The sequence below is a fragment of the Cyphomyrmex costatus genome, unplaced genomic scaffold (genome assembly GCF_001594065.2).
Source record: "Cyphomyrmex costatus isolate MS0001 unplaced genomic scaffold, Ccosl1.0 scaffold273, whole genome shotgun sequence".
Taxonomy (NCBI): domain Eukaryota; kingdom Metazoa; phylum Arthropoda; class Insecta; order Hymenoptera; family Formicidae; genus Cyphomyrmex; species Cyphomyrmex costatus.
This window is the reverse complement of record NW_017276833.1, coordinates 1,221,696-1,246,610: the sequence shown is the minus strand read 5'-3', so window position 1 is coordinate 1,246,610 and position 24,915 is coordinate 1,221,696. Positions and strand designations below refer to the sequence as shown.

At 33.9% G+C, this 24,915-nt stretch overlaps 4 protein-coding genes and 1 long non-coding RNA gene across 6 annotated transcripts; 3 read left to right on the top strand and 2 right to left on the bottom strand.

The window, feature by feature from the left end:
• Window positions 1–3,367: 3,367 nt before the first annotated feature.
• On the top strand, window positions 3,368–6,195 carry Idh3b (isocitrate dehydrogenase [NAD] subunit beta, mitochondrial). Its single transcript, XM_018540901.1, has 6 exons — window positions 3,368–3,442; window positions 4,178–4,237; window positions 4,309–4,518; window positions 4,745–5,136; window positions 5,327–5,516; window positions 5,662–6,195. The coding sequence occupies exons 1-6, from the start codon at window positions 3,401–3,403 to the stop codon at window positions 5,890–5,892; spliced, it is 1,125 nt and encodes a 374-aa protein (XP_018396403.1). The 5' UTR covers window positions 3,368–3,400; the 3' UTR covers window positions 5,893–6,195.
• An 860-nt stretch (window positions 6,196–7,055) lies between these two features.
• On the top strand, window positions 7,056–8,776 carry Sec20 (vesicle transport protein Sec20). Of its 2 annotated transcripts, XM_018540920.1 has the most exons (3): window positions 7,056–7,460; window positions 7,843–8,049; window positions 8,705–8,776. In XM_018540920.1, the coding sequence occupies exons 1-2, from the start codon at window positions 7,076–7,078 to the stop codon at window positions 8,028–8,030; spliced, it is 573 nt and encodes a 190-aa protein (XP_018396422.1). In that variant the 5' UTR covers window positions 7,056–7,075; the 3' UTR covers window positions 8,031–8,049; window positions 8,705–8,776. The 2 variants fall into 2 exon arrangements, with proteins under 2 accessions (XP_018396422.1, XP_018396421.1); XM_018540919.1 differs by lacking the exon at window positions 8,705–8,776 and having other exon boundaries at window positions 7,843–8,145.
• Window positions 8,331–10,345, bottom strand: LOC108774741 (neurocalcin homolog). The gene is made up of 4 exons (XM_018540918.1): window positions 10,108–10,345; window positions 9,037–9,367; window positions 8,680–8,893; window positions 8,331–8,378 (listed from the first exon to the last, which is right to left on the bottom strand). Exons 1-4 carry the CDS (start codon window positions 10,343–10,345, stop codon window positions 8,331–8,333), a joined length of 831 nt encoding a protein of 276 aa, XP_018396420.1.
• Window positions 10,346–13,861: 3,516 nt separating this feature from the next.
• On the top strand, window positions 13,862–16,235 carry LOC108774743 (uncharacterized). The gene is made up of 3 exons (XR_001940735.1): window positions 13,862–13,910; window positions 14,302–14,374; window positions 14,776–16,235. It is a non-coding gene; the product is annotated as an uncharacterized LOC108774743 (long non-coding RNA).
• A 158-nt stretch (window positions 16,236–16,393) lies between these two features.
• Vps15 (vacuolar protein sorting 15) lies at window positions 16,394–23,704 on the bottom strand. The gene is made up of 18 exons (XM_018540884.1): window positions 23,613–23,704; window positions 22,880–23,060; window positions 22,655–22,798; window positions 22,160–22,314; window positions 21,900–22,090; window positions 21,486–21,773; window positions 21,031–21,242; window positions 20,525–20,833; window positions 20,015–20,398; window positions 19,401–19,727; window positions 18,873–19,205; window positions 18,617–18,782; window positions 18,353–18,466; window positions 18,068–18,260; window positions 17,783–17,948; window positions 17,430–17,700; window positions 16,979–17,309; window positions 16,394–16,883 (listed from the first exon to the last, which is right to left on the bottom strand). The coding sequence occupies exons 1-18, from the start codon at window positions 23,702–23,704 to the stop codon at window positions 16,667–16,669; spliced, it is 4,074 nt and encodes a 1,357-aa protein (XP_018396386.1). The 3' UTR covers window positions 16,394–16,666.
• Between the last annotated feature and the right edge of the window lie 1,211 nt (window positions 23,705–24,915).

The window sequence follows — 24,915 nt, the reverse complement described above, 5'->3', positions numbered from 1 at the left end:
ATCAAAATATTCTGATTACATTGTAATTAATAAACCAGTCATTCTGACCTCTTCTCTCAATGTACAACTATGATCGTATCTATACTTTCAATATGTACAGGTTATATTTTGTGAAATGAAAAAAGCACAGGAGAAAATAGTACACTTAAAATTAAAATATTTTAAGACATACTTCTATCACTTGTTAACATTTTATCATCACAAATGAGTTCTATCACGTACAGATCAGAAAAAAACAGGGATTTTAGTTGAAATTCTACTTATGCCCATTTCCACCAATAGATTAATTTTAATCTCGGTTTAATTTGCTCTTCATCTTTTTCTAATTCTAAAAATTAGAAAAAGATGAACAGTAAGTTAAACCGAGATTAAAGTTAATCTGCATTGGTGGAAACAGGCATTATGTATACTAGTTTTTAGATTAATGCGTACTTAATTGTTCTTAATGCAAAACTCAAGAATCGATGACACTAAAATTGTATATATCCTATCTATATACATGTATGATAGTGGCGTCGAGTGGCTCACCGCTCGGTGCGATTGACTCGCGATATGTAGACCCGAGTTCAATCCCACGTGCGCCCAAACGCGATTTTTCGCGTTTAATGAGCCAAAAAATGGCTCCACCTGGTGATCAAAAGATCTATGATCATCAGCGCCGTTCGGATTCGGCGTTAAACTGTAGGTCCTATACATCAGTATACATATCAGTTATAGATATTTGTCTCTAATATCTGACTGAGGTAGGATTCTGTGGATCAATCACCCACAAATCCGAAAAAACAATCTGATTCGAGAAACGAATATAGGCCTCGGACAAAAGAGGAAGAAGAGGCCTATAGACGTCCTATGCTCCACATAAGGAGATAAAAGGAGTCGTATCGTATATACATGTATGAATAATTGTCATACATTCAAATTCCGTTTGTACCGTCCTTATAAGATAACTTAATGATTTAATCCGTAAATTCATCAGAATTTATGGTAATTTCTTTGTAATTTCTTCGTGGTCTTCGTTGTCGTAAAATCCGTTTATATTTTTCATTATCCGAGCTATTTATTGCCACTCGTTTTTTTTTTTTCTTAATATGAGATATTTCGAGCTTCACAATTTTGTATAGCTTTTGCAAGGCATCTCTTGACTTCTTCAGGTCTTTATGAATCCTATTGAATCGTATACGTTAAAAGGAGGAAAATTTTCCTTAAAAAATTAATTTTTTTCTTTTAGAGTAAATATTATCAATTACCCACAAATCCGAAAAACAATCTGATTCGAGAAACGAATATAGGTCTCGGACAAAAGAGGACTGTACTTGTCAGATAGCTTAAAATACATTAATCATTAAATTTGTTAATAGTAATTATGGCTGCAGTATCTTTAAGTCCACCTTCTCGACCGCAACCACGCGTGGTTTTCTAGGTCGTAAAATGCGTTTAGACTTAAAAATTGTATTATTTGTCAATTCATCATCCGTGGTATTCATTATCATCGGTCGTGAGACTTTTTCGTTTCATCCTTGTCCGAAATATTGCTACTATCACTTTCAGATACAGATTCAATTATCTCTTTAATCTTCTTAAGCACTTTCCTGTGCTTCTGTATCAATTTCGCGTGTTTTTTGCCATCACCAGATTCAAAATACTGTTTGATTACTGTTTCAATCCATTGTTTTGTCTCGTTTTTGTCAGATTGTTCAAGAGGTGACGAAACACTCTCCATTACAATATCATTTTGTTTTGAATTTTCCGTTATATCATCGCTATTAATCCTCATATCGGTATTTGGGATACTCTTTTCTATTTCCCAACAATCAATTAGGCTGTATTTTCATGCACTCATAGCTGACGCTCAATGCTCGATATGAGCATCAAACTAATCACGTGATCTTCTTCTTAGCGAGAGAAAAGCCCTCATCAACCAATCACAATAAATTATTCTCATATTCGACTGCGATTAGCCAAAAAGAAACCGATTCTCTAAAAAAAAAGAATCGATTCAGTAAGAATCGAAATTTCAAAAAATCAGATAATAATCGATTATTTTGAGTCTAAAATAATCGATTTTTTGAGAATCGGAAAAGAATTTCCCATCACTACTGTACTACATGTAGTCGGAAAGACAGATTTCCTAACCTGAATAGTCGTCAACTTTAACGTTAAATATCTCGGTTCGTAGTACGGAGCGACACTTTTTTCTGCCAGATTCTTTCGTTTCATGCAAAAACGCATCGATTGAGTATATTTTTATTAAAATTGGAGAGGAGCGGGGTATTCTTTACCTTTATCGAAAAAATTTTCGAATAAATTCATGAATAAATTAAATAGCTATTAATCTTGTAGCTACAAACTTTTATAATTAAAAATAGCTATAAATAGCTATATAACTGCTTATTGTCCTTTGCCACGATTATTCACCGAGTCGTCCTCATGACATCCTCGTATTGTCTTAACAATGTTCTCGTGTCTTCGACTCATGTTTGTCTAACAATAAGTTGTCTTCCTGTCATTCTTACAAGGTCCTCACGATACCTCTTCATTTGGAAATCTGTTTCTCACGCAGCACCATATCGCATTTTCTGCATTCAAAAAAACATTATGAAAAGGAAGATGCAAAATACAAAAGATTGCCATAAAAAGTAAAAACCTTATACATTCACCTTCCGCGCCTAAAACGAGATGACTGCATATTTCAATTGTTGAAGCAGCTTGAAATGATTAGAGTGCAGAAAAAGTGCAAGTCGCTAACACTGTCCACGTGACTGATCTACAGGGACGGATGCTGTCAGAAATTTGAATTTCCCCCTTCTAGTAGATAATTTAATCAGTCTAAATAAGTTAGACAATAAATGAAACTAAATAATAAATTGAGGCTTTTTTTGGAGCCAAAACAATCGACTCTTTTATAAATTATAATTTTATATATATATATATATATATATATAAACAAAAATGCGTTTTATGTATTAAATTTTACTATATTACTATTTTCTAATTTTCCTAACAATTTTTATTAATACCAGAGTATATTAATTTATAATTTCCCTCGATCTGTTATTTCATATAAAAATTTAGCTTCTGAGACGTTCAAGTATTTCGAACAATTAAATCTTCTTCTGATATATCATGGCACATCATGGCCTGATTAATTTTATTTTTATTGAATTCGTGAAGATTTTACTGTAACCAGCGTGTTTTAATTATTTCTTCCCACGACAAAGTAGACCATGAAGATTATCTCTCAAAGGTTTCCACGCAGGTGGAGGCATTCGCATCCTCATTCAAATTAAAAGGCAGACCCTGAATACGATTACATCCCTGCGAGCGCGAGCGCGAGCGAGACGAGCACGAACCATGGAGGTAAGTCCATGGCACGAGAACAGTCGGCGCTCGGCTGTGAAAGATGGCTTTGCTCGCGAGAAATATTTGCAAGGCGCTCGCCCAGGTAATTATCGGCACGTTCCTACGTCGCTGCGTTAATGTGTCCAGAATGTCATGCACCTGCGAAACGCAGAAGAAACACACATAAGCTTTGCCTCGCGACGACTGAGATGAAAAACGCAGCCGCTCCGTCGGCGTGACGGAGTGGATGATCGCGAGAGATCGTCGCGTGTTTAGTCTTTACATCGCGGTATTTTTATCCGAGACGCCGCGCCGTCGCGTGCCCGAAAACGCGAACTCGTTCCTCGACGCGATCGCGCGAACGTATTTCTCGAGTCCGCTCAGCCGCGCGAATCGGTACACGTTGAACGAGACGAACGCCTCTGCATTCGCAAATCGCTTGTCTATCGCATTATTTAATCAAGGTAATCTTAGTTATTCGTCGCGAGAGAAGCAATAAATTGTTACGCAAGAATTAGGAACCTATTATTCATGAAGCACGACGAACAGAATAGGATTACAATATTGATTAACTAAAAGGATTAATCCTGTCAGGGGATTCTAAAAATTTGGACAATTCTATTTCTGAAAAAAAAAAAGAAAAAAAAGAATTATATTCGAGACCAAATAAGTACTACTTTGAATTCTCTGTATAACTAATTACATTCATATTTCAATAATATGTGTATTTAAAGTACGTTAAATGTGTAGTATATCACATTTACAAAGATTATTGTAAAGTGAATTATGAATTTTATTATACTTAATAAAATATAATTCTTATGCTTTGTGTTCGCAGGCAACTCAAAAGACCACAGTTAGGGCTCTGCATATAGGGACAATACGACAGCAAGAATCGGTAAAACATTAGATACTATTCTCCAATTGATAATAATTAGATATATATGTGACATGTATACTTTTTTCCAGTCAGTTGAACAAGAAGGAAAGTTAAAATGTACCTTGATACCGGGGGACGGTGTTGGACCAGAACTCGTGGTTGCAGTTCAAAATGTTTTCAAAGCTGCGGATGTCCCGGTTGAGTTCGAGCCTTACTTCTTATCCGAAGTAAATCCAACCCTGAGTGCTCCTCTGGATCAAGTCTCCAACAGCATTGCTAGAAATCGAGTTTGTCTAAAGGTCTAATATTACATATTTTCTAAAATAAGACAAATAACATGACATACATAATGCTTTCTTGTAACAGTTATAATAATACTATTGAACATCTGTATAGTTAAAACACATATATCAAACATAAAACTTTTTCTATTTAAGAAAGCAATTTTGTTTTAGAAGTATGTGGCTGTATAAGGTAGCAGTAATTTTGCAACTCGATGTAACTGAATATTGCTTCACATAACAGGGGATTCTAGCAACTCCGGATCACTCGATGACGGGAGAGTTGCAGACCTTGAACATGAAATTACGTAAGAGCTTGGACTTGTATTCAAATGTGGTGCATGTGAAATCTTTGCCGGGAATCAGGTCGCGTCATCAAAATGTGGACTGCGTTATTATCAGAGAACAAACGGAGGGAGAGTATTCCGCGTTGGAGCACGAATCTGTCAAAGGGGTGGTCGAGTGCTTAAAGATCGTGACTGCTACGAAAAGCCAAAGGATCGCGAAGTTCGCCTTTGACTATGCCGTAAAGAATAACCGCAAGAAAGTCACATGTGTTCACAAAGCTAACATAATGAAGCTCGGTGATGGGCTTTTCCTCAAATCGTGCCAAGAAATTGCCAAGATGTACCCCAGGTATTCCAATAACTTCCTTGTCAATCTGTTAATTGCCGCTTGGAAATATTTATTATTATATGAAATTATTGCAAAATGTATTTGATATTACTTATACACAATAATTCACGCATCGTTAATCACGTTGGCTCATATAAGCTGGGCTCTCTTTTTAGCTTTTACTTTATATTCCTGTTTTCTAATGAAACAGGATTACGTTCGAGACAATGATCGTCGATAACTGTACCATGCAGATGGTTTCCAATCCACATCAGTTCGATGTCATGGTAATGCCAAACTTGTACGGAAATATTGTGGATAATCTCGCGTCCGGTTTGGTCGGTGGTGCTGGAGTCGTCGCAGGTGCCAGTTACAGCGCTGAGTGTGTCGTCTTTGAACCAGTAATGTATCTGGTTTTATTTGTACAAAATAAGAATCATATCCCAAGTGCAATTAAAATTAAAAAGAAATTCTAAAACTTAATCTACGATCTACATCATAATTTTAAAGCACAAGTTATTAATATAGTCTCGTATTCTTCAACAGGGTGCAAGGCATACGTATTCCGAAGCGGTTGGCAAGAACGTCGCGAATCCAACGGCGATGTTGTTGTGTGCGGTAAAGCTTTTGAATCATGCGAATTTGAAACGCTATGGCGAGCAGATCCGGGAGGCGTTGAATCGCGTATTGAACGATGGGAAGGTGCTGACGAAAGATCTGGGTGGGCAAAGCTCGACAACGGAGTTCACCGCTGCAGTAATAAGCAGCCTGCGCTAAAACTTGTGTAATATAAGAGATCGTAGAACCTTGCACTATGAACTCATTTTTATCTGAAATGGTTGTGTAAATCGTAGTGCCACCCGTTATAGGGTACATCTAACTCACATCATTAAATTTGTAAAGCTGTATTATCCTAGGAATCTATAATAATGCAAATTTTCATTTGCAACAATGATCTTCTGTATGTTCTACGAACAGAAAGAAATCCAAAGTTCCTTGCAATTTGTCAAAAGTTGCAGGAGTCCAAATGCGGTGAAAACGGATTGTTTAATTATAGTTAGTTTTATAGATAAAAATATAGCACAATTGTATCATATCTATATAATAAATTACTATCTTGTACATATATCCTATGAAAAAATATCACGAGCTCTCCTTATTTCACATAATTAGAAATAATGATATAAATACACATGTATTATCTTTACATTTCATAGTTATCTTTGAGAACAATTAAATGAAAATGTTAAAAAAAGTGAACATAAAAATAAAATAATCAGAAAAAAATCAATAATTAATAATATATTTTCATTATTATGATTTATCATAGTAATTTTACTATATAAATTATAATAATGAAGATATATTATTAATTATTGATTTTCTTCTGATTATTTTATTTTCATCTTAATTTTTTAATAATATTTGTAAAATAAACAGCTCATAATTTAATAAATATATTTATTTATATATATTTTTTAAATATGCTATTCTCTCATGCAAAATGAAATTTCTGGTCATAAAAATTCATGGAATTACGAATGCATATTGATCAGTATATAACACACGTGTCCATTGACAACTCATCTGTCTGTATCAGCTGATAGGAGTCTTCGCTTACATCGCACGTATGTACGCCGTTTAAATAAAAAATAACATAGAAACAAAGCAACTCGTATTGTCAATGGATCCCGACAATTGCGCGGTGGAATTAATACGTCAAGACATTGTCAAATATCAACTTCAAGTGAATGCTTTAGTACAAGTAAATATATATATATATTGTCGTGATACACAAAATATAACCTAAATTTTAATATTGACATAGCAAAGCTATAATGACAGTGGCGAGAAATATGTCACGAATTCAATTACAATAGACCTAATTAATGCTCTGCATTTAATGAATTATCTGTTGTTTACTGTGAAGGATATACAGGAATGCAGTGGACCGTTGGAGATGCTGGACGAGCTCAATGCAGAGGGCAGAGCCAAGATAGCAGTTTTGAAATTCTCCATAGAGCATCTGGCATCCGTCGCCGAAACCGAGACGGATAAAACGAAGAGGGTCGAATTACTATCTGCTGTGGATGGTTACAAGGAACAGCTGAACACTTCCTTGGCTGCCTTCCGCAAGGCCAACGTTGTCAGTGCATGTGTCATTGATAAATTGGCAAGAGAGAATCTGTTCTCTATGCCGGAGGAACGACAAAACGCTCTCCGTAGGCGGCACGACAAACAAAGCTTGACGAACGTGTCTAGCCAACTGACAGACAAGTTGCTTAGTATTTCCAGACATCTCGCTGAAACATCTCAAAGAAGCGCTGATACACTAGATACTTTGTGTATGTATCTTGTCTCATTACTCGATGGCGAGCTAATAACATGTTATTCTATGGATTAATATTATATGTACCCTTTAAGAATGAAAAAGAGGATATAGAGGGTGGGCTTTTATAAATATTTTATGTATATGTTATTTACATTAATCTCTCTTAAAGTCATTTTCATTTGTCATCATTGTTAAGTAAGAATAACTGATTGTACATAATAGCATCCTGTAAAGAATGTAATCTATGAAATCTCTCGGAACATAAACATTTTTTAATTGATTATTATTATTAAAATAGATTGCATTGCGCTGAATTTTAACGCTAGAGGATAAACAGATAATAGAGATAACTATAAATTATATTTTTAACAAATTTTTTTGTGTTATTGTTCCAGTAACGTCTTCAGACAAGGTCGGCAATACTAAGGACGAATTGGAGCATCAGCAACAAGCTATAGTACAATCAGGAAAACTATTAGGGAAATATGGTAGACGAGAAGTCACTGATAAAGCGCTGCTCGCATTGGCATTTGCCTTTTTCCTCGCCTGTGTATTTTATATTCTACAAAAAAGGCTACTCTAAGCATGTATAAAGTTTTAAGGTATATGTATAAGACGTATAAAGTTTAAGATGAGATAGCAAACTGTTTATATAATACAAATGCAAATTCTTATGAGACGGGAAAAAAAGAAATAATGTGATATATATGTATCTATATTATATACTCTTCAAGAGAGAGAGAGAGAGAGAGAGAGTAGAGAGAGAGAGAGAGAGAGAGAGAGAGAGAGAGAGTGAAAGAGGACAAAGGATAGATCTTTTGTAAATATTTAATAACTTTATATATATGTTATTCATTAATCTCTTAAAATCATGTTCATTCCGTCACCAGATATTATTAAACAAAAATAACTGATTGTATATAATAGCATCCTGTAAAAAAATAGAATTTATGAAATTTTTTGATACATATGTATTTATATTTCCTGTTATATTAAAATAGATCTTACTATTAAATGTGGATTGCATTGTATTTCGAGTTTTAACACTAGAAGATGTAAGAGCAAAATATATAAATATCACTTTTAACAAACTTTTCATCGATGTCGAATGAATTTTATATTAATAAAATTTATAAATCCTTTGTTATAGAAAAGCCTAATAAGGCATTTTTCATCATTAAACAGGATTCTTCTAGTATTAAATATGAACAATATTATTCTTACACACATACAGTAGAATCCCGTACATTTTTGCAGCCCTTCATAAATTCTTCTCTGGAGACTATACCATCTTTATTCGCGTCCATCTTCTCGAAGAACTTGTCCACCTGTTGGTTAACCATGGACTGGATAGCCTGCGCATTTTGCACCATCTCGTAAATCGCGGATACTATAGTCAGCATTTCCTGTCTTGTGATACAACCGTCGCCGTTCAGATCATAGAACCTGAAAAGCAACAAGTTCGAAAAGATTATTTCACGTGTTGCTTTGGCTACATTCAAGATTAATAAAATTATCAATTCTAAAAAATCTATTTTTCAAATTAATTATTAATTCTTCTAATCATTGAGGATGAGATGAGCTTTCACTTAAATATCCAGGAAAGCTTCTGGTCCACGTTGCCGTTGATGATCGACGTCATGGCTCCGAGAAGATCATTGAAATTGACGATGCCATCGCCATCCCTATCGATGTTGTTGAACACGAGCTGTGCATATCTGGCTGAATCGCCAAGTGGAAACAGTTTGGCGTACGCGGGTTTCAGGTCGCCGGAAGTTGCGCATCCCCTGGGGCATAGCTGCTTGAAGGCGCGATACAGTTTACGAATTTCATCCTTAGAAAACCCGGTACGACAAGTCAGCGCGGATAGTTGCTCGGGGAACACGTACAATGAATGCTTATCATCTTCCTGGATGCTTTCTACGAAAATATGATCGAGTTACATACAATAATATATACAGATTATCGTGTATATATATATATATATATATATATTTATATATATATATATATATATATATATTTACATCCTGATTTTTATTCGCTCGGATTAATCTTAGAAATTTAAAGTTCTTCTGTAACTATCAGCTCTTCGCACACACAATTATATGATATATCATACTTTTTGAATATAAACTATAATAAAATTAAATTAATTAGGTGCACTTTACGAGATTCTTTCTATATTTTTATAATATAAATTACTAAATTATTATCACTGAAAAATTGCGAATGATTTACTTTAACTTTTTATATCCTCTTTCTCTTCTTATACTTCAAAATTTGAAGTAAATTATAATTATTATCAGAGTCATCTAATTAAATTGAGTATTTAATTAACAGCTATCATAAAATCATGTTATTACTAATAAAAATCATTATATGGTTCCATTCAATTACTTAATCGTACACATTGCGTCTTTATTATTTAATTTAATCAAGCGATATGCCTAATTAATTGGCGATTTCTAGCATTATGAAAACTAGACTAAGAGAAAGTTCTAGTTTACAACAATCAAATCGTTACCGGTAATTTTTTGGATGCTTTTTCTCATTTTCTTCAAGCTACGCTGCATCTTTATGGAGAGGCTGGGTCGGCGAAGAGACTCGCGATTATTTTTGCTGCCGTAATTTGACATTTGAAGAAATCCAACGGACACGTGAGATTAGATAAGCTTGACAGTGATCGACGATTTTCAGCGAATGTTGAGCGGAACGAAATTGACGCGGTCGACTGCACAGAACAGTTTTGATGAAGCCTGCAGTAGTAGCCAAAATATTTAGACGATTTACTGTGGCATATCCGTAAATCCTAACAAGAATGACGTATCCACAACGCATATCCACAGATGGTTTTGGGTGTGTCCATTCATTCATCGACTCATTTTCAACGAGCATTTTCTTTTCTTGAATCACAAATAATAAATATGGCTTAACTGATTTCTTCTAATTGCGTATGTTTTATCCAAGCGACATTTGTGTTTATTTTATATCCGAGATTTGCCAGATCACGATATAAATTATATGTTATTATTACAGCAATTGGTAAATTTGACTTGAATTCCAAATTAGATCTGGCAGACTCGAGATGAATTCTTGAAAAAGAAGAAAAGAAATAAAAAAGACAAAAACCGTAAAGCTTTTTCGAGAAAGCATCTCTGGAATTTCTTGCTAAAACATTCATGGGAATAAAGCGGGAGAGATGCAAAAGCTTTCACACAAAGAGCAATTTGATCGCATCCTCTAAAAAAGTATTAAAAACTTATTTCCTCTATCCACAAATTAGTTGAAACCGTCGTATAAAAGTGAGTTTCTTAAATAACTTTATCGTTGCATACATTTCCCGCGTTTATCATGTGCAACATTAATCTTGTATAAAAGTATTTTTAAATACCATATGTACATATAAATATATATCAATATATGTATATATTGTATATTAAAAAAAGTATGTATGGTATATATAATTTTATAATTCTACAATTTTTATAAAACTCTAAATTTCGAGAAATGAGCTATTAAAAAATCGCTCGTCTCTGTTGCAAACATCTGTAAATAGACAGACTTTCTCTGCCAAACACTATTAATAGTCGGTAGATCGGAAACTGACTATTACGATAATAGGAATCGGTAAAGCGAATCGAGCCGTTATTCTATGGCTCCCATAATTAAAAAAATTACCCTTTCATGAAGGAATTCGTCAAATGTAAGAACAATTATATACAGTTGCGAAGATAATCGACCTTGTCATCTGCAATTTACGATTCATATTCGTACGATACATAGGCCTATCAATTACCAAAAATTTCCCTCAAGGCAAATCAAGTTATTTGTTTATATATAGCCCAGTTTTTTAATGCAACGTACGATCTATTACGTGATTAAAGAATTTATTGCAATGTCTCTTGTAGTCGATTTCCTGTAAGAAGTTGCGTGCAATTTGAACGAGGTTGAGAAAGACTTCATGCAAAATGACGAATAACGAACGGAAAAATGCTATATCTATTACAGGCGCTAATTTGCACCAATGTGAATTGATGCTAATTGCGCAAGATAAATTATCTTTCCCTAAGCCAGATTACAAGTTGGAAGAAAAAAAACAGCATATTAGTATTACCATAGTAAAAGTTATGTCGGAATATTGTTGTGAGAGTCCACCCGAAAACCAAGACATAGTAAAATGTAAGTAAAAATTGTATTAAAACTTAATATAAAAATTTCTCCGTGGATTCATATATTTCAATTACTATAATTATCATTTCTTTTTCAAAAAAATTCATATAAATTTAATTAGTAAAATTTTCTTTGTATTTAAATCTTTGTCGTCAAGTAGGTAAATATAATTTAAATATAATATAAAACATACAAAAGTAACGTTCAGATTCTATCATTAAGATAGGAAGCGTTTTACCTAGAAAAATCTTTGAAGAAACATATCAAGGAAAAGAACTCAAAGGGTCAAAGGGCAACTTGCTTTTGGTTCATGCAAGCAGTTTCATGGAAAGTATGTCAAGTTTACCGATAAGATAATTCACTACTGTCTTCAGTATCTCAAGAGGCGTCCTTGACATGATACTCGAATGTAGAGCAACTCCCAATAAAGTTCGGCGCCAGCGCGGAAGAACCGGACGCGAAGATCGAACATATCAGACGCAAATCGGCCTGTGCATATTATAATGTAGGTCACGCGATTCCTTTTCGTAATCTCGAGGAAAAACGCATGCTACGATATTCACCCGCGGTGCGGTGCACTTCATGATTGAACGCACGCAACATGCAAGCACGTGCCGGGCGGCGCGTTACGTATGCAAAATTATTACTATTTCATGCAGAGCATCGGATTTCGCGGATACGCCTACGTCAAACATCTGAAAGTGCGACTTATGAATTAAACATCGAATGCTAATCCAGAGGAACCGTACACAAGATCCGATCTGATCGCAATCGATGCAGTCATGCAGCTGCTTTTGCGTCTTCTGAACGATCGTTATTAGAGCGAGGAACACAGGGCTTTTCCTTTTCCTCTTCCTTTGCCTTAAAGAGTCACGTGACAATATGCCATTATCATAAGATGTAGCGGCATACCGAACAAATGAGTAATTACGATGATATCAGTATCTCATACATCTTCCTGTATTCCTTACAAACGATATTATGTGCGCGGAATACGTGAGCGAGGGAACGAACAAGAGTTACATATAAATTGTTATAAAGAACATCTAAGACAGTGAGAAAGGGTCTTCCCCCAAGTTCAAAAGTGCGCAAGTAAATGCGTCATTTTGTCAGCACGTGCGGAATCCTAAATTGAGGAAATAATCGTGAAGAGGTGGAAACTCGTTGGAATATGAAATAGCCGCTCTTCAGCGGCTCGATCACAATCTTGTCGTAAGAAAATAATAAAGGATCTAGGCATGATGGAATCTAGAATCCATCTCGTGTGTGATCCAAGCTTCAATCGTTCTCATGAATGTAAATCGAAACTCTGAAAATCTGTAATGCAAAAAATATTGTAAGACAAATATATATGTTCGAATATATAAATGCAAAATGTTCAAAATATCTGTCAAATAGGTGATTCTAGGATATCAAAAAAAATAATAAAATGACATCAAAATCTATAATTAAGAATATCAAACCTTATTTGGACTGTGAGAGTTTTTAAACTAAATACCGATGAGAATAAGCCATTTACGGTCAAGCTGGATCTTGGATGCTTTTATAATTTCGTGTGAATTTATATACTACGTATACAGAAACTACCGCAGTACTATTACGAGAGTTAAATTGACTAACAATCTAACAATTTTTCTCATAACATCTTGGATCTTAGTAATATGTTGAATGACATTAAAATCTATGAATGGGGGCATATTAAAAATCTGTAAATAATTTATTTAAATTTAATTATCCAAGATGCTATGAGCATAAAAAATTATTAGATTTTGTTAGTCAATTTAACTCGTGATAGTACTGCAATATAAATTTACACGAAATTATAGAAGCATCCAAGATCCAGCTCGACCTTAAATGGCTTGTTCTCATCGGTATTTAGTCTATAATTAAGAAGAAATCTCCGATGATTGAATCTATGATTTAATAGAATTAAATAATTTTGTTCATCTATATTTGATTAATAATTCAATTATGATTTTAATATAATCACGTATCTCAATTATATGAATCGTAACTGTAAGTTTTGTTAGATTTTTTGCGTCATTTCATGCTTTCTCCCTTTAATTTATGTATGATTTTATAAAAGATTACTGTATATTCTTACTAAAGCAAGTTGAATACATGCGCGCATCCGATATCCCAAGATCATTCATCAAAAGGCAATGCAAATTCATCACCAACTGCGCATTTTTCTGAGCGGTAGGGCGATAGGCCAGTAGTATATAAATCGGCAGTAAGCATCCAGCATCTCTCCATTGCAGTAGTGCTTGTTACAGCTGCTTGCGATTAGGTAAAAGTCAATTATTATCAGTATTTTTTCCATATATTATTATATCCATTATATCAGAGATGCCATATGTACATACATGTGGCTTCAATTATTTTTCATAGTTAGAGAACCAATTGAAATAAATAACAATTGGCAAGATACTGGAGTTTTCAGAAAAGACATTGTATCGTTGTTAATCCCACAATTTCAGAAAGTGTGAAAGAAAACATTGACGCCGTGACGTAACGACGCTCATTATGTGGTTTTTTGGTGCGTGAATGCGCGTTGTCTCTGTTTTTATATCCACTTTAGTGTATTACTAAGTGCGCTGTGACACCTGTCAGAAGTGGTACAATCAGCGAGCGTTAACTACAATCAAATTGTTAATTGAACTTTTGTTTTTTATTTGCAGAACATTCACTTGGACCTACTACAGATCCTCTATCATCACGCAAATCAGAGAGATCAAAGGAAACTGAATAATAGTAAGAAATATAATAATCTTTCCAATTATTTCAATTACGTGCCATTTTTTTTCAATTATAATAAAAAATAGAAAACTTCAGGAAATCAAGTAAATCTCAAGAAATTGTAAACGAATGACTCTCTCTTGAATCTCAACAAAACTCTACTTTAAATTAATAGATTTATATAAATCTGTATAAAAAGAAGTACATTATATTTTTATAAAAATATCAAGAATTCAAAAAATGATTAAAAATGTTTTCGATATAAAACTAGAAAGTTTTAAACATTTTTACACGAGAGAGAGAAAGAGTTTAGGAATTAAAATACAATCCTAAAACATAATGCAAAACTAAACGATTAAATTTAAATATATAAATATAATCTAAAATACTCATAAAAATAATCTTTTTTCTTCCAGATCATCATAAGAAGATTGTTAAAAGATTATGACTGAAGTTTTCAAACAATAGAGTTAAAATGAAGTTAATCATTCTGTTGTTATTATTAGTCAGTTCAGTTTCTTGTAAACCCTGGCTCGATCTATGGTTTCCCCAGCAATCCTACGACAATCAAAATACCGGATACTACGCAAACGGCCCGTATCGTGAAAGCAGAGGTGGTAAGGAGCGCTGGAAACAAATCTGCAGGACTATAAATGCGGATTCGTATGCGTTCCCAGGACGCGTGCCTTATCCCGCCGCACCTGTTTGTCCATGGTAAAGGAAATTTCCGGTTGGATTTCATATCTACCGTGCCAAACGCAAGTGAGAATATTTCGTGCGTTAAAAATATGAATTTATTATAACAACGTAGTTTTAGGATACACATTCCAAAACGTCCTCTCCTCAGTGAAAAATTTTACTCAAAATATATAATACACGTAACTTATACTATAGTATATAGAGTAAAATTTTCCTGGAAGAGGACGTTTTTGGAATGTATAGCTTTAGACAGTATATACGTCCACCGGTTATGAGTATTTCAGTCAGTATGCGTGTACGTATGTGTCCATGACAATGCTAGCAAACATAATGCTAGTATACATATAAATATTCGCGATTACATACATGTAGCTACGTATACGTTCATCAAGTACGAAGCGAGGAGATAATTGTCCACCAATTGTATCTTTTGTACGTGAACTTTATTACTCCTCGTTTCTCGGTCCGTATTCGCATTTGTTAGATATAAAGACAAGAAAAAGAGACTAGAAAACTTATCGTACTATAAAAAATAGCTTTTAAAATCCAAAAAGAAACAAAGCTAAAGAATACAATGGAAAACTATAAAAATGTAGTTTCTAAATATAACTTTCTCGGACATTTTAAGAGCATTCCATCGTGCAAAGTCACTTTATATCCGTATAACTTTTATTTACCTTTTAGTGTTAAACAAATGCGCGTATGGACCCACTAAATATCTGCTAACTTAGATACTGTTCAAAGACTTATTATCTATAGATCTATGTAACATCGACTTTCTATGTCATCACCATTTGCCTACAAATCAGTAATACTCCGAGCTCTCTCTCTTTTTTTCCTTTCTTACGTATAAAAATAAGCTATATACATTTTATATTACATTGTAATGTAAGCTTACGTTCAAATTTTCTTAAAAAATGCAAGCCTTCGTAGCACAATTGTAATCATAGTCTTAAATATCATATATATTACATGCTCTTTTTATATACAGTCCAGGATCACAGAGTTCGGTACAGCACGGCGGTGTTGTGTGTACGTTATTAGCGTGTAGTTTAAAGAAGCGATAAAAGCCATCTTAATAAAATCGTCTAAGCAAATTGAACAATATAAAGTTTAATTTAAATACAGTCGAGAGAATTTTACTCATTTATAGTTAATCTATAAAATTATATTTCGAAATAAGATTTTCAACTTTTAAAAAATTTTTAAACAAATGAAAATAATTTGATTTGTAGAATTAACTTTCTTTTTGCTCAGTAAAATACACACATATGATATTGTAATTTCAACAAGACCTATCATCAATGATAATCACACGGAATTGTTAAAAATATATGATTCTTTGACAAGTTTTTGTCAAAATGGGAATTATTATATCATAATTGCACCGCCATCACAATTCCTCCGCGTGACTGCCCTTAAATAAATTATATCACGATCAATGTCCAGCATCGCTGGATGATTTATCTGAATTCTAGAATAACTTATTCCTTACTTGGATCACAATGGTTTTGTTATTAGTGGAAAGAAATTCCGCATTACACTGATAAAATCTTTTATCGCCTGTGCGAGGAACTTTGTAATCGAATTTTGGACCAAAAAGAATAATCATTTCCAGACTTGTATCAGACCATCTGTGCTACCGGTGAGAATGCACGTATTCGACATAGCCACGGCAGAGATCGTGTCGTGCTGACCAGAGGGTGGAGTTTCGGGACCGCTCTCCTCCATGTTTCTTCCTCTTGTGTCACTTCCAGACAACGGGTTAGAATCGTCATCCACTAATACCTCTTGCACAACATTTGTTCCGTCTATCAAACGTAAACTGTAAACAAAGAAGCAATATCGTATGTCATTAAGCAAGAATAGTATAAATATTATATATTGAGTGACTAATTTTATATTCAATCGATTACTGACTCGTATGCCAACGAATTTGGAGTGAGGACATCGTTAGCGGCGGGTAGAGCAACGTAAGATGCGGTGGGTCTATCAAAGTCCCAAAAGCGTAATCGCATATCGGTACCGCCAGCTAAAAGGAAACCTGAACTATCGATACATCCAGCGTGCATGGCACAAACGGTGTGACCGGCTTGAGTACGACTCAACGGCGGTGCATTTGACGCCCATAGAACCATCTGTCGTTGATCGGTCTCCAGATTCCACATGGATATCTCATTGTTACCTTGTACCGCCGAAATTATCCACGAATGCTCTGTCGGATGCGTGATTACCTTTCGTACTCTTGCGCCTGAAGGACACAATAAATAGCATTACAAACGGTACAAGTAACATTATTAAAAACCATTTTAAATGAAATTATTCGAGCGCATCGAGCACGATAGAAAATAAAATAGGCGAGATAATCTACCTTTTGGGTGCTTGATACTCGTTATTGGCAGTTGGAACCTCAAGTCCCAACAGGTATGGATACCGGAACTCGTGCCGAGGGTTAACCACTGCTGATGACTGTTTACGCAAAACGACGTGATAACTCCGTGCTTTAAATCATTTTCTAAGCGCCATGTTGTACCAGGACATCGTAGATCCCAACCTACCAGTGAACCATACAATGAGGCGTACACAAGAACGGACTGCGAACCGGAATCTAGATACTGTAGATCTACAGCACTTCCTTCTTCCTGTTGAATTAGTTGCAAGCAACATTTCTTTAAGATTTATATACATTGAAATTTTATATTGTTGCGGATATTTTCTAATCACCTGGGGATCCAATTGACGAGTGCCAATTAAGCTCATTTTACTCGAGTTTGGCTCAATCCGAAGTACGAATACTGTTCCAGACGAGCTCGCAGAGCTTGCTAAAGATTGTCCTTGGTCGCACACAGTTAAGCCAACCAGCGGGCCTCCTCTGTGCATGTACGTTTGTCTGTAAAGTACAGCATCAAGAAATAAATATTAAAAACTCAATTTTTTAATTTCAAATAATATAATAAATTAATCAAAACATCTGCAATATGTACTTGTTTTGGAAAAGAAAAACAGTACCTGGAACGATTAGCAATATTTCGTCCCTCCATCTTACTGGCATCCCAAATTTTAATGCATCCATCGGAGGAACTACTTGCGAACAAGTTAGTGTCCGGTATCGAAACTAATCTATTCACTGCAGCTCTGTGCTCATGAAGATGCGCGACAGGAACTCCTCGAGGTCTCCAATCCTTTGGCAGTGATGTGGAGCCTTTTAGCCAACATCGATAATGAATAAAAAAGCACATGATAATCATACGATACAGCTTGATGGTAATCTGTAAAGATTTAATTTTTATTTACCAGTTTCACAGGCGACGTTGTTAGCCCAACGTTTTGCTCTTAACACTGCTACATGTTGCTCTTGCTTTCGGTACGTTAATTGCCGTACTTCTAATCGGCAGGGAGCACATCTATCTGCAAAATCATTATTCTTTAATATTTTTCTATTATTTTATGAAACATAAAAATTATACAAACATTATTTAAATTTTTTAATTAAAATTTTTTTCATTATTTATTATTTTTATTATTATTTCGTATTATAATTGCATTAACTTCGCTTACATTGTATGTAAGATCGTTCGTGAAGTGAATGATCATTCATAAGAGAATTAATGCTGGTCATATCTGATAGGCAATGATGCGGAGATAAATGGATGTCTCCACTGTGTATGCTTTGGCTGGGACTGCCACTGCTTCCAGTCATGTCTGACATTTTAACAATAGTGTGCTGTGACAATATAAGAAAAATTATTATAAATATAGAATTAGCAAGGCAATATAGAAAACAAAGAATTGTCGATATCGTTTACTGTAATACCTGAGCATTATCTTGAGCTGCAAACATCGTACGCCATTCTTGATTCATCGTTGCGTATGTACCGACAGTCTCTGATGTTCTTCGATCCAATCTTTTAAAAGATGGCAGGATTAAATCTCCCTTATTATCAGGATATAATACGACGACATGATGTCTTATCCTATCTTTCACTGGACTTAACTCCAGTTTTCCATCCACTGTCGGTTTGATAGTATTTTGCTTCGTGTCCGCAGAATTACGATATTTATTGATCTTCATCAAGTGAGGTTTCATAATCAGCAATTGATCCTCAACTGCCTCAGTCATTGATTCCGAACTCAATCGCCTAAAAAGCTAAAAAGAACGGTATGCTTTTTTTATTGAATCTTCTTTATTTGCAGTAATAAATAATACATATTTATTTAAATTTTTTTGCTGCATGATGTATAACGCAACATATTATTTCATTATAAAATTTAATTTTATGGCAATATAGTAAAATGTTTTTCAATGTTATTTTTAAAATTAAATATAATCAATGTTATTTACATTTTTTAAAGAGGTACTCATGTCATTGTATTGTGGCGATACCACACCCGTTATGGCTTTTGCTCTGGCTGCTTGCCTCTGTTCAAGTACTTGAAATAATTCCTCCACATCGTTATACTTCACCATGGAATCGTATACGATTCTAGATATAGGAGATACAAGTGCTTCGAGCAGTAAAATCTCCTTTTCTATCTGGATCAATGAATGTTTCAGATACGGTTGGAGCATCGTTTGGACTTTACATTGGACATCCACCACATTCAGAGTTCTTGCTGCCGCGGAAATAAAGCCAACGGTTGCATGACGTATCCAAAGATTTGGGTGAACCTATAAAAAAATGACAGTGCAAATTAATTACATCAACACGCAAGGTGCTTTTAAATGTTAACTAAAGTCTTTAAAAATAAGCTTATTGTCTTGACTAATTTTTTATTTTCAAAGAATTTGTTTTAAATAATATCTGAAATTTATCAAAATTTTAATAAAATTCTATAATTTTAATTTTGTTGATCTATCAATAAGAAAATGTCCTAAATTTGTAAAAAGATCTATTAGAAGTTATAACTTGAATCATTATATGTATCAAAGATTTTTATATTATAACGGTAACATACCAGGAAGACCATAGTTTCTGATAATAACTGATAAAGAGCAGATTTATGTAGTAGACCCAATTCAGTAAGTGTTGCCATGGCATTTATGGCCTTTGTGGTTACAAATTCTTCAGGATCGGATAAACCTTGCTGCAGAAGTGGCATTAATATGGGACTACTATGCCAACCGACATAAGCGGCTACACCGACTATACATTCAAAAAAAGAACCTCTCAGTTCCTTATCCTCCTTATCGTTTAAAAACGTGATAACGTGACTAAGCAAAATATCATTGGCTTTCTGTTTTCCGAAAAACACACATAATTTATTTATTCCATTCTCCATTAATGTTTGTTTTACTAAATTTTTAGGATCGGTTAACAGCATGGACACCGATTGTTGGACCTAAGATAGAGAGATGACAGCATATTATTAAGTTAATCGATAGTGTCTTAGTTATATAATTCAAATAGCGAAAATTTCAGCGAAAATATATCGTTTTAGTCCTTTTACGAAATAAGAAAAATATACCATTTCGTGCAAGGTTTGCAGTTCACTGTCGTAACTGGGCTTTGGTCCTTCCTTGTTACCTAAGTTAGATAGATGAGCGTTCTCCAAATAACGCAGAGCAATGTGCGCCAAATGAGCAATATTCTCCGCATAAGCTGCTCTAACAATAACTGCTTCGTCTTGAGTTATGTGTGCTAAGCCTGGTAAAATGTACTCAGGGAATATGTTCACATCCGAAGATGGTATCGATTTCACAAGATGTAAACATTTTGTTAAAGTGTGTATCGCAGATACTCTCACCCGCGGCGCCGGATCATGAACCAAATGGAACTAAATAACATTTAAAAAATATACGTAAGCAATAATTGGTAATATAAAATAAAAAATACAATTTACTCACATTAAAACATTTTTTTTAGCTCAATAAATACAAATTTGTGTTTATTAATATTTACTGTTATTATTTAAATATTAATATTTATCGTTTCGATTCAAAAAATTCTAAAATTGGCATTTTTAATACTTACGATATAAGGTAATATTCTATCGAGAATTGTCTCGTCAGAAACATTTTCAGCCAATTCTAATAATATCTCTAAACTATGCAATTTAGATTGCGAGTAATGCAATCCTCTTATGCAAGAAGTAACAAGTTGAGTTATGATAACAAGTCCTTCTAGAATCTCACTCGAGGTAGACATTGATCTCTTGGATTCCACGTCGCAAGTTTGTTTGCTATCTTCGGACGATTTCATTTCTGGATCTGCGTCCACTTGAATATCACTGCCAATATCTTGTGCTGTGTTCTTTATATCAATTTGATTCAAATCGGTCTTATCGGAACCTTGATCGCTGTCAACTTCTATCATCGTATTTTCTTCGCTGTGACCAGAATCATCTTTAATTGATCCCACATTACTCTCACACTGACCAGATTTGGCAGTTTCCATAGGCTTTGTTTCGCTTGTTTTCATCCGTTCACTGTCTTCCGCCTTTAGTATACTTATAATATTGCCAATATCTTTCTTCAACCGTGTTATTTTCTCATCCGGTGATAAAATTGGAGCCGCAGAGAAAATAAGCATGTAAGACTGGAGGAAGGAATAGAAATATTCCGGAAAGATGATACCTCTAGTTTGAGCCAGATAGATCTCTGCGCTTTTCCTATTTGATGGATTTCTTTCCAGCATTGAACTAAGCAGCTCACGCATTCCTAGATCATCTATACTATCTAAATGCTTGCTTACAGAATACTCGTTGTTCCTATATGCTGAATATATCAACATCACATTAATAAAATTTAGATTTGTAAATAACATCGTTTTTTATATTTCACTCATTTTTTGACAGTTCAATTAAAAAAAAAAGATCAAAATTTATAAAAATATATATCTACCTAACAGTTGTGAAAAATCGAATGGTGGATGTCCTTCATTATACAACTCTGTTAAAGCACAACCTGCAGAAAAAATATCCATCATTGGATGCAAATCACCTGTCTTTACTTCTTGTTCTGGTAATAACAATGTATTGCTCAATTCTGAAGATAATGTTTTCACAAATCTCTCGGGCGCTATGTAACAGGTTCTGAAAATATATTAAAAATTATTCCATTAAGATAAAAAAGAAAGAAGACGGCTCTAGTAAAGATTTTACCTTCTCCTGGAAGTGTCAAAAAAATAAGAAAAATCTGCAGGATTGTCTTCTGGTAAATAAGTTGGTTTAAAACTAGCGAAATCCGTGAGTAATATCCAGTTCCAACTAGTTATCATAATATTTTCCAATTTTATGTCACCATGACAAACACCAAACTATAAAAAAAAAATATTTATAAAACTATTAAATTCAATTTAATTATACAATTCAACATATTTTATATCTGTATATATTATTTATTCGTTTTTGTTCTTAACTGACTCTTATATGTCCTCTATAAACTTAATATTGATTTCGAAAAATATTTATTTTAAAAAATTACAATCAAAAACAATATATATTATTATTTAAATAAAAAAGTAATAGATAAGATTTAAGATGAGCTACTCGAGTTAAAATAAAAGTATTATTACAAACATATTTTATAAAAGATTTTAAAATAATTGTCTTTGTAATTTGAACAGCTTTTTTAAATAATATATGCATATTACTCACCTTATGAGCTTGATTAAGAGCGTATAACACTTGGAAAGTGATCCACTTTTTCTCTATGCTCGTTAAAAATGGCCTAGTACTGATCCTGTCATAAAGAGAATATTTGACATACTCCCGCATAATTGAGCCTGCTTTTTCTGTGAGCTGATCCAAGCATACAATTAATTCTAGTTGTGCTAAAATAAGCAATATACGTTTATAGTGTTTCTATGTTACAATGCTTACAATCATTCGTTGAAATGGTAGGCAGTTGACAGCGGAGGCTAACTTTGACCTGATCTCCTCCAGTTTATCCTTATAAGTAGATAATGGCAATGTTGGATCATGAATAGCAAACACTTTTACAACTATCAGTCCCTCCAGACTGCGGGCCCGAGCCACTTTAAAAAATCGAGTGCTTCCTAAACTATAAATAACAAGGAGCATTGTAAACAAAGAGTTTGAATTAACATCACTTCATGATCAGTTAATTCTAAACAATATTCTCAAGGTTTCCATAAATAACATTAACTTTTTTACGCATATATATAGCAATTATTAAAATATTTCATTTTTCTCTGTAACTATAATTTTTATAATGATAATATTTTTATATTACTTACAAGGGCAGTTTGAGAAGTCAGTGAATTTTTTAACTTTTTTTAAAAATCATAATTAAATTTCTTTTTTTAACAATCAATTCTTTTGAAAAGTTACTGGCATATTAAACTGTCCATGTATAATAATATTGTCAATATCAACTGTAACGTTTAAAAGAAAACTGAACATTGCGTGGACACCTGATTACAATGCATGTGGTATATATCTGTTAATATTGATTACAAGTAACAGAAATATCACGAAGTGTTAACAGGCTGTTATTAGATATCACTTGAACACGCGGCTCCAACGCTCTGCACAGTGCTTACGAGCAGACATATGCACACGTTAAGGTGGAATAATTCAACCGAGTACTTACTTCACGTCGAATAATAAATCACTGTGATCTGTCAAATAGTGCTCCACCGGAAATATTTGGCTGGGCGCGATGCCCACTAATTGATTGCCCATTTTTACTGCCGAGACGAGGATTCAGATAAAAGTGATACACTCATTCTCGGCGTCCATTTTTCCCGATTTTTCGAAACCTCACGCAATGCAGCCAACCACAATTCGAAATGCATTTAGGAGGCTCTTTTAACATTTCAATCGTGTTTACGTAGGCACGTCTGGGCAGCGATAACGTAATTTCGAACCAATTTTTTTCATTTTTCACTTTCCGCGCGTTCTGATTCCGCGTGAACTTTTTCACGAGTCAAGGTGCATTCGCATGCAACCGTTTTAAGGTATCTTTTCATGCTGACGCTCGACTCGAAATAGATCAGATGATTAAAATTGACGCTTGATATTCGCCAATTTTTATCACGTGATCTATTTGGGTGCATTCACATGCAAATGCAAGTGTAAGGTCGGAATCAGACTATGAAAATTGAGATTGAAGATTGAAAATTGAAATTTGACCAATGAGGATAAAGAAATTTTAACTCCTATTATTTTGATTAGCCAAAATTCAATCTTTCAATGTTCAATCTCAATTTTCAATGCGTAGTCTGATTCCGGTCTTACAGTTTAGTGCTTTTCAGCAAGAACGATTTAACGCGAGAATTAGACGCAGTTCATTAAGAGTAATATTAAAAATAATAATAACGTATATTGTTTAGAGCGATAATATAAAATTGACAATTTTATTACCTGAATATATAATTATTTCTAATATTGCAGCTAATTAATTACTCTTTTGACTCTCATTTACCTTTAACACTTTGAATCGTTTTTTTAATTTCAAGAGTCCATTAAATTAATTGTAATAATTTTCAGAAAGAGACGCAGTATAACCAGGGAATGGAAGTAACTCGTTACTTGTAACGAAGTTACAGTTACAAGTTACTTTTTTGGTAACTTTACTGGTAACTGCGTTACTTTCTTTTTTTGGTAACTGTAACGGTAACGAGTTACATTTTTTGGGTAACGGTAACGAAATTTACAGTTACTTTTGTCGTTACTTTGCACACGATTGAACACGGTTCGATTGGATACATGCTATTTAGCGCTTATCAATATGACTTGAAAGCCCTTAGACATTCGGCCGTTATGATTCAGTAATTATTTTACACTTCTATCTTCTATGTAATACATAGGACATACAAATATTTCAGTTTGCTGCATATTTTACAGGTTTTAGAATTACAAAATTGTGTTTAAAAAAAATTAAAAAATAAATT

Excerpts from the sequence above, each read along its gene's own strand:
- Sec20 (XM_018540920.1), top strand. The coding sequence starts at position 7,076 with ATGCTGGACGAGCTCAATGCAGAGGGCAGAGCCAAGATAGCAGTTTTG. Across the intron at positions 7,461-7,842 it reads TGATACACTAGATACTTTGT|TAACGTCTTCAGACAAGGTC; the intron begins GTATGTATCTTG and ends TTATTGTTCCAG.
- LOC108774741 (XM_018540918.1), bottom strand. The coding sequence starts at position 10,345 with ATGCTCGTTGAAAATGAGTCGATGAATGAATGGACACACCCAAAACCA. Across the intron at positions 9,368-10,107 it reads TCAAGCTTATCTAATCTCAC|AAAGCATCCAGGAAGATGAT; the intron begins GTGTCCGTTGGA and ends ATATTTTCGTAG. Across the intron at positions 8,379-8,679 it reads AAAATGTACGGGATTCTACT|GATGCTATTATATACAATCA; the intron begins GTATGTGTGTAA and ends ATTTTTTTACAG.
- Idh3b (XM_018540901.1), top strand. The coding sequence starts at position 3,401 with ATGGCTTTGCTCGCGAGAAATATTTGCAAGGCGCTCGCCCAG. Across the intron at positions 4,238-4,308 it reads CAATACGACAGCAAGAATCG|TCAGTTGAACAAGAAGGAAA; the intron begins GTAAAACATTAG and ends ACTTTTTTCCAG. Across the intron at positions 5,517-5,661 it reads AGTGTGTCGTCTTTGAACCA|GGTGCAAGGCATACGTATTC; the intron begins GTAATGTATCTG and ends ATTCTTCAACAG.
- Vps15 (XM_018540884.1), bottom strand. The coding sequence starts at position 23,704 with ATGGGCAATCAATTAGTGGGCATCGCGCCCAGCCAAATATTTCCGGTG. Across the intron at positions 22,315-22,654 it reads CTCTTAATCAAGCTCATAAG|TTTGGTGTTTGTCATGGTGA; the intron begins GTGAGTAATATG and ends TTTTTTTTATAG. Across the intron at positions 22,091-22,159 it reads TTTGACACTTCCAGGAGAAG|AACCTGTTACATAGCGCCCG; the intron begins GTAAAATCTTTA and ends ATATATTTTCAG.